The sequence below is a fragment of the Ursus maritimus genome, unplaced genomic scaffold (assembly GCF_017311325.1).
Source record: "Ursus maritimus isolate PB19 unplaced genomic scaffold, ASM1731132v1 scaffold_53, whole genome shotgun sequence".
Lineage (NCBI taxonomy): Eukaryota > Metazoa > Chordata > Mammalia > Carnivora > Ursidae > Ursus > Ursus maritimus.
Window position 1 is genome coordinate 1 of NW_024426697.1, and position 8,799 is coordinate 8,799.

Consider the following 8,799-nt stretch of genomic DNA (forward strand, 5'->3'; position numbering starts at 1 on the left):
AGGATGAACTCATGACAAAAACCTCCTGAAGTAGATTATGAGTGCACTGCCTCTCACACTTTATGTAAACTGAGAAAATCTGGGGTTATATTTATGACTTGAATCATTAGACATATCCAAAAGTCAGTATGTTCCATACTTGTCAATGAATGTGTTTCTCTCTCTCTTCCTTTCCAGAGGTTATTTTGTTGAAATAAATTTCAGGGATCCCCAAGTTATCAAATTAGCATATTTACAATTACTAATTTTATAAATTAATATTTCAGTTATTGTTCAAAATACAGTAACAATCTCTGCCTTTTGATCTGCCAATTTTGCCGGTGTCTTATAATAAATATGTGTCTATTCCTAAAGGAAGAGAATGTTGATTGTCAGGAAAAAATAAAAGAAAAATAGGCAGAATATGAGCTTGACACTTATCTCCATAGGAAGAAAATAATACAGCAAATATTACTGAGAACTTCTAGATAAAATGCTGGTTGCTAAGAATAAGACAGAACATGATGGATAAAAGTCATATAGATTACACTTTTTATCATAAAAAGACTTTATTTTACATCTTTCTGCATTGAGCATTTCTCCAAAATCAAATTCACTGAATTTACTAAAAAAGAAACCTGTTCCATTCCCCCTTCTGATGCATGAGGGACTATGGACTCTGAGAAACAAACTGAGGGCTTCAGAGGGAAGGTGAGTGGGGGAATGGGATAGACTGGTGATGGGTAGTAAGGAGGGCACTATTGCATGGTGCGCTGGGTGTTATATGCAAATAATGAATCATCGAACTTTACATCAGAAACCAGGGATGTACTGTATGGTGACTAACATAATATATATATAAAAAGAAAGAAAGAAAGAAAGAAAGAAACCTGTTCATTTTAGTTAACTTTTTAAAATTGAAACAGAATGAGCTTCATTTTTAAAATTTTTTTATTATTATGTTCAGTTAGCCAACATATTTTTTTAAACATTTTATTTATTTATTTATTTATCTGACAGAGAGAGAGAGGGAGAGAGAGCACAAGCAGGGGGAGCTGGAGGCAGAGGGAGAAGCAGGTTCCCCACAGAGCAGGGAGGCTGATGCAGGGCTCCATCCCAGGACCCTGGGATGAAGGCAGATGCTTAACTGACTGAGCCACCAGGCGCCCCATATAGATTACATTTTATTAATTTGTGGTTTCTATAAAGTAAATGTCACAGAGAATTTTATTGATTCTACTTATTTAGTCTTCTGGAAAGAAGAGAATGAGATATTTTGTGATCAAATAATTCCCTTACGAACTCTTCCTGTCCTCGGACAAATTTGGAGAGTAAAAAGACAAAGTGAGTATAGTTTAAAAAGAAAAAAAAAAAAACAGAAAAGTAAGTCAATTGTTAATTAAACAAGGAACATGAAGATGATATAAATGGATCAGTATGCAATAAAAATTGTTATTTATATGGCTTCATCTATGTATTCAATAATATCTCTGGCTTCTGTTTTCTTTCCCATAAGAGCTTTACTCTTATTTACAACCAAGGCAATTCTAGTCTTATATTTCTAAGACATGAAACACATGTATTTCTTCTGGTCACATTTAAAAGAATATATATTAAGAATAACAATAATCATAGCTCTTCTTAAGCTCAGGAATTTTGACTGGGTCATCAGCTTCCACCAAAATCTTAGAAGACAATGAAGTTTGTAAATAGCAGTCAAAGTTAAAACTCAGAATTAGGCATTTCAGTCCTAAGAGCACACAATCTTGGAAACTGGGAAACAATGTCTCAATATCTAAATTACAGATGTTGATAACTATTACTGCAGAAACCAATTTTCCTCTCCTCTGGAGACATATCTAGAAAAATGTTGCTACAGCCAATTTCAGAGTAATTACTGCCTGTTCGCTCTTCTAAAGTTTTTATGCTTTCAGGTCTCACATTTAGGTCTTTAATTCATTTTGAGTTTAGTTTTGTATAAGGTGTAAGAGTGGTGTAGTTTCATTCTTCTGCATGTAGCTGACCAGTTTACCCAACACCATTTGTTGAAGAGACTGTCTTTTTCCCATTGGATATTCTTTCCTCCATATGGAACCAAGAAACTCTTAACTGCAGTTCAATTCCTCTACTCTTCACATACTCTTTCTTTTTGTTTTGTTTCTCAACAGTAGAACTTGCTTAAAGAAAATAAAAAGCAGTATGAGAAACCATACAATGATTACAGAGTTTGTTCTCTTGGGCATCTCAGACGACCCACAGCTTCAGGTTGTAATCTTTATCTTTTTATTTATGGCTTATGTATTAAGTGTCACTGGAAACCTAACCATCATCATCCTCACCCTGATAGACCATCATCTCAAGACTCCTATGTATTACTTCCTGCAGAATTTCTCCTTCTTAGAAATTACATTCACCAGTGTCTCTATCCCCAGATTTTTGGGGGCAATCATTACGAATGTCAAGACCATTTCCTATAACAATTGCTTAGCTCAACTATTTTTCTTCATCTTCATGGGTGTTTCTGAATTTTTTCTTCTCACTGCCATGTCTTTTGATCGTTACGTTGCCATCTGCAAGCCTCTTCATTACACCACCATCATGAGCAAGAAAATCTGCACCCTGCTTGTCCTTGGGTCCTGGCTGGGAGGATTTCTTACCATTTTACCACCACTCATGCTCATGCTTCAGCTAGATTTCTGTGCTTCCAATGTAATTGATCATTTCTCTTGTGACTATTTCCCCATTTTACGACTCTCGTGCTCGGATACATGGCGTTTAGAGATGATTGGCTTTTACTTTGCGTTTGTTACTCTGCTCTTCACTTTGGCCTTGGTGATTCTTTCCTACCTGTGCATCCTTAGCACCATTCTGAGAACCCCGTCTGCTGGTCAGAGGAAAAAGGCTTTCTCCACTTGTTCCTCTCACTTGATTGTCATTTCCATCTCTTATGGGAGCTGTATATTCATGTACGTCAAGCCTTCAGCAAATGAAAGAGCATCACTGACCAAAGGAGTAGCTATTCTCAACACCTCAATTGCCCCCATGCTGAACCCTTTTATTTATACCCTGAGGAACCAGCAAGTAAAACAAGCTCTCAGAAACTTGCTTCATAAAGTACTGTTTTCTAGAAACAAATGAAAGTATGTATGAACATGAATGGATGTCATGGTGAAGACCCAACAAAGGACAAATAAAATTTCAATGTCTAGAGTGTCTTCCAATAGCCATCTCCCAGGTACTTGCAAGGCTGAGCACTTTAATTTTTCTCTTAAACCAGAAGTAACTATGTTGTGTCTTTCTTTCAAACCATCTATGGGTTCCATTTTCTCATTGATTTACAATACTAAATAGAAAGGCAGTGGCTATAAAGCATATATCATTTGGCTGATTCTGAATAATAAAAATATTGTGTACAGTAGTAGCTAATCTTACTCTTAAATTTGATTTTCTGTTACTGATATCACAGTTTCTTTCTTAAAGTTATAAAAAATAAAATATATTATCTGAAACAATGATATTTGTTGCATACTGTGCAGTATTTGTCCAATTCTTCCCTTTCAGCTATAGGCTTGTTTATTTTATTGCTTGTAAATTATTTGAAGGTCATATGTCTTCTATTTTCTAGCTATGCTTAAGGTGTATGTTATGTCTTATTTTATATATTCTCCTTGTTTTTCTGTATTATATTTAAAAATATGAGATAGATGAGTATTTAGGCAGTCACCATTACACTCATGCCACCTGGAAGTTTAATAGAAATTTCACAAATAGGGGCGCCTGGGTGGCTCAGTCGTTAAGCGTCTGCCTTCGGCTCAGGGCGTGATCCCGGCGTTCTGGGATCGAGCCCCACATCAGGCTCCTCCGCTGGGAGCCTGCTTCTTCCTCTCCCACTCCCCCTGCTTGTGTTCCCTCTCTCGCTGCCTGTCTCTGTCAAATAAATAAATAAAATCTTAAAACAAAAAAAGCTTTAAAAAAAAAAGAGTGGAGGAAAAGAAAAGTTCATTCTTTAAAAAAAAAAAAAAAAGAAATTTCACAAATAATAATATCTCTTCTGTAGAGAGCATTTATTCTATGCCACATACTCAACTAGGTATGTCCTAAATCATATCATGTTTAGTTTTCACAGCCATATAGCAAATTAGAGTGATTAACTCTTTTTTACAAATGTGTAAATTGAAAGGTTGAGTAATTTGCCTGAAGTCTTGAGTTATAATAGCCAATGTGATAACCTGAATTGAAAAATGAAAACTTTTTTTGCTCTATTTATACATTTTCTGAACTCTTATGGACCTGCATATTTTGCTTAGCTTTTACTAAGGACCTGCACAATTATATTGATGTTTTATACTCACATTATATCATTTGGAGATGATTATATTATTATAGTCTAGTCAGGGAAGGTACCAATTCCTAATATTATACTTGGCGTATACACCAGAACATTAATCAATCAAAACAAGAACTTCCTCAACTGCCATTGCTGGTGAGCAACGGAGTGAGAAGGAAAAAAGTGTAAAGTACTAGCAGTATTAGAGTACCAAAAATTCTTCTTGGAAGGCAGATTAAAGTTAATGGAGACAATGAATGACAGTACAATGTGGTAGATTACCAGTTTTTAAAAATGACTCTACCAAAGACACCTTTAGTAGAGTTCTAAAGTATGAATGGAGCTATTTGGTTGGTAATCTGTGTCAGTCTGTTTCTCAAGAGAAGCAAATCACACTTAGAATGGTTGTTTGCTCGTTATTTTTTCTGTCTCATGGACACTGTCCCCCAAGCTTCCTTGTCAAATCTGAATTCTAATGTGTATTATGTTTTATATTCCTTAGTGTTTTGTGTGCAGTCCTGTTCTGGCAATTTTGATTCACTGAATTATTCCCTGTGAGCCAGCAGCAGAGAGAACAAATAAATTACGTAGCTCATGCTACATAAAATCTGTGTAGAAATCATACCAGACAGTTTTAACACAACTTCTGATATTTTCTCTCTTTCATACATTGGATCCTGTCTCACTCTCTATAGTCAAGATTAAATGGGAAATTGAGGACAAAAACATTAACTGTTGAAAGTGAAGGGGTTCACTGAGAGGTAATGTGTTCAGGAATGCTGCTTTTCCTGGATTACAACAGCAACTGCTACTATTTTTTATGTCCTGGCCATTCTGCATGTTAGCGAGCCTGTATGAAAATCAGAGGTAAGTGGGATATATAGAAGGCAATGGACTCTCCCAAACTGTATCATTGCTTCATTATTTTCAGCTCAACTTTTAATCAGATTAAAAAGGATATATTGGAATTTCATATTTTGACTGGATTTATTTTTAAAAATGTAATGGGATCTTAGTATATTTTGTTTTATTTTATCAATTTATTCATTCTCTATTAAACAAAAGGAAGAATCTATCATATCTGTGCCCTTGTTTCTAATTGAATGTTGGTTATGTAGTACTTTCTTTAAGAGAACAGACTTTAATTTTAGGTAGTCTCTGATTATATTGAACACGTGTTAGCTATACAAATATATCTAAGGTACAAAACCACATTACCCAAGTGCTTCATTTGGAAATAAAGATAAAGTTCCATAGGTGTGTCATAAAAGCTAAATGAGATAGAATATAAAAGTCCTTAATATTTCATTTGAATAAATAACGCCTTTGTACAATCACAGTCACTATGAATATTCTGCCCAAAGTTGGAAAACAATTCCAACTAAACGAAAATAGATAAACCAGCTCTTCTTAAAGCATATTTAGTGCCACATGGTTTATACAGCACTTTCATTTATATTATTTCAATTAATTCCCAAAACGCCCTTGAAATTTCATGTGCATGGAAAACAGAGAAAACTGATGCTTAGGAAAATTAAGTACCATCCACAGTCACAAATCCATTAAGCGGCCCGTTTGTATTTTTAACCCACGTTTCTCTAACAGCAGAGCCCATATACTTTCTGCAACAGCAGTTTACTGTAGAGTGTCATAAGTAAGAAATTAATACTGTTTTAATACCATGATCTTATTATGAGTTTATGTACTTTTCCTTTTTTCTTTGATTATTGATGACTAAATAAAAAACAGAGCAGTGGTGTTTTCAGAATGAAATCTTGAAGGTACTTTGTGGCCATCTTATTTAACAAATACGAAGTATTATTGTTACTTTCATTTTGAACAGCTCAAAGAGTATGTCTCAGGGGTTCTCAGAAGGGGTTCTTGGTTTTGATGAAATGGGTGGACGATAATTTAAGTTTAACCTAAATCATGTTCTTCCAGGGGAAAGATGGATCTGCATTCAGAAATAACAAGATGAGCTAAATGCTTAGAGATATCCTTCATACTCTGCTTGAGTACATCCTTGGATGGCTTCGGGCTTGAGGAATCATATGCACCTTGTTAAACAATGAGGTTTTTCTCCCCGAAAGCTGCTGAATGAATGAATGAATAACATCCATCCATCAGGCTTGGCTGATGTTGGTAAATGAATACAGTCCACTGATTTTCATTAACATTTTTACACAGTATAGTATACCTCCCCCAAGTCTATGATATTGGATTGTCTCTTGGTAGACATTCTTTAATCCTATATTCATCAATCCTAGAAAATTGGCCTTTAACTACTCCTTTTCAGTGATTCTCACATGAATCTTTCTATATAAATTAATACCTTCCTTCACAGTTCTTCATACATCCCCTCAAAGGTTTAATCAGTAGCCAAAATGTGTAATTCAGTTAAGTCATTATTTTTCAGAAAGTGTTAAAATTGGCAGGAAAGTTAAGAAAATAAAGAATATGCAAAAAGTTGAAATAAGGTTAAAAATGCAGTGCAATGGCACATTATTACCTATGGAAGAGTAATGATATACCTTTTTTAAACTAAGATCTCCAAAGCCAGCAAATTTGGTGCAGAAATTTCAATTTGGGGATTGAATTGAAATTAAATTCAAATGAAACCAAATATTGTCTATTTTATGAGAATGCATATTGAGGCTTCCAGGTGTTATGAAAAACTAGTGCTTCCTAGGAAAAACCCTGATGAAGGAAGAGTATTGTTACTGAGCAGGAATAAAGTTAATTAAATGAATGAATTCTAAAGAAATTTAATGAAACCAATTTTGAAATAATGTTTTATGAAGTTTTAAAAATTATATATCAAAAAATTTGGGTTTCTTGTAGATGTCTTTTCTTATAAATTTACTCCATATGGGGAATTTAGGCCCAGTAGATAAATACATCTCGAAAAGCAGGTAAAGTAGGAAAACACATCTTGTAAAACAAAGACACAACCTAAGTAATATGCAGCCAGGAATTGGGAATACAGTAGAGAACTTCACCTGATTGGTGCAAGATGCAAGAACAAACTCAAAATGAAAGAATGAATTAATTAGATAAATGTTTACTTTAAGCCTCCTAGGACTCTTCCAGGCACTGGGCCAGGTTGCAAAGGCTCTGAAAGTCGGACTCTGTCCTAACTTTCAGACTTCCACAATGTAGCAGATGAGTTTACAAGAGATTTCAGCACAGATGTTTGTGGGCTAGGAAACATGAGTCGAAGAGTCATAAAATCTCACCTGTAGATGAAAACACATAGTATTTCTGCCAAATTCTGGCTCCACACTTGGACCTTTGCTAATCCTCACTTCAGGTTTGTTCCTTGTGTTTTCTCCTAGAGGTCTGGCAGGAGAACAACAGATAAGCAGCTGAAGAATGAGAAACCACACAGAAGTAACAGAGTTCATCCTCCTGGGATTGTCAGATGACCCACAGCTTCAGGGGGTGATCTTCGTCTTTCTGTTCATCACCTACATGCTCAGCATCACGGGGAACCTGACCATTATCACCCTTACCCTGCTGGATCCTCACCTCCAGACCCCCATGTATTTCTTCCTCAGAAACTTCTCCTTGCTAGAGGTTTCATTCACAACTGTCAGCATACCCAAGCTCCTGGGCACCCTGATTACAGGAGATAAAACCATTTCCTTTAATGATTGCATGGCTCAGTTCTTTTTTTTCATTCTTTTGGGAGTCACTGAATTTTACCTCCTGGCTGTCATGTCCTATGACCATTACATTGCCATCTGCAAACCTCTGCATTACATGACCATCATGAATCCCAGAGTCTGCATACTCCTTGTCTTCTCTTCATGGCTGATTTCATTCTTAATCATATTCCCTGCGCTCATCTTGCTCTTAAACCTTAATTACTGTAAGTCTAATATTATTGACCATTTCACCTGTGATTATTTTCCCCTGCTACAACTTTCTTGTTCAGACACAAAGTTCCTAGAGATACTGGGGTTTTCCTGTGCTGTGTTTACTTTAATGTTCACTTTGGCATTAATAATTCTGTCCTACGTATATATCATCAGAACGATTGTGAGGCTTCCTTCTACCAGTCAGAGGACAAAGGCCTTTTCCACATGTTCATCCCACATGATTGTCATCTCCATCTCCTATGGCAGCTGCATTTTCATGTACATTAAACCCTCAGCAAAAGAGAGAGTGTCTCTGAGCAAGGGAGTTGCTGTGCTGAACACCTCAGTAGCCCCCATGCTGAACCCCTTTATTTACAGCCTAAGGAACCAGCAAGTCAAGCGAGCCTTCATGGACAGGGCAAGGAAGATTGTATTTTTCTCAAGCAAATGAAATGCTATGGTGTCATAAATTAGACACACATATTGCATGGCAATTTAAAATACACAAACATGAAATTTGAGCAACTTCTTCAAATTACAATGGCCTTTCTGTCATCCTTATTCATTCTTTCTTTCTAACAGGTTACAGGCAGAACTAATATATTTCTCATTTGGTTGAAATAACTTCATACG

General features: G+C 35.8%; 2 protein-coding genes across 2 annotated transcripts; both read left to right on the forward strand.

Annotated features, from left to right (window-relative positions):
- Positions 1-2,170: 2,170 nt before the first annotated feature.
- Positions 2,171-3,117, forward strand: LOC103656567 (olfactory receptor 6C3-like). The gene has a single exon (XM_008683984.2). It carries the CDS (start codon positions 2,179-2,181, stop codon positions 3,115-3,117), a length of 939 nt encoding a protein of 312 aa, XP_008682206.2. The 5' UTR covers positions 2,171-2,178.
- A 4,548-nt stretch (positions 3,118-7,665) lies between these two features.
- LOC103656566 (olfactory receptor 6C1) lies at positions 7,666-8,617 on the forward strand. The gene has a single exon (XM_040622772.1). The coding sequence runs from the start codon at positions 7,679-7,681 to the stop codon at positions 8,615-8,617; it is 939 nt and encodes a 312-aa protein (XP_040478706.1). The 5' UTR covers positions 7,666-7,678.
- The last annotated feature ends 182 nt before the right edge of the window (positions 8,618-8,799 follow it).

Excerpts from the sequence above, each read along its gene's own strand:
- LOC103656567 (XM_008683984.2), top strand. The coding sequence starts at position 2,179 with ATGAGAAACCATACAATGATTACAGAGTTTGTTCTCTTGGGCATCTCA.
- LOC103656566 (XM_040622772.1), top strand. The coding sequence starts at position 7,679 with ATGAGAAACCACACAGAAGTAACAGAGTTCATCCTCCTGGGATTGTCA.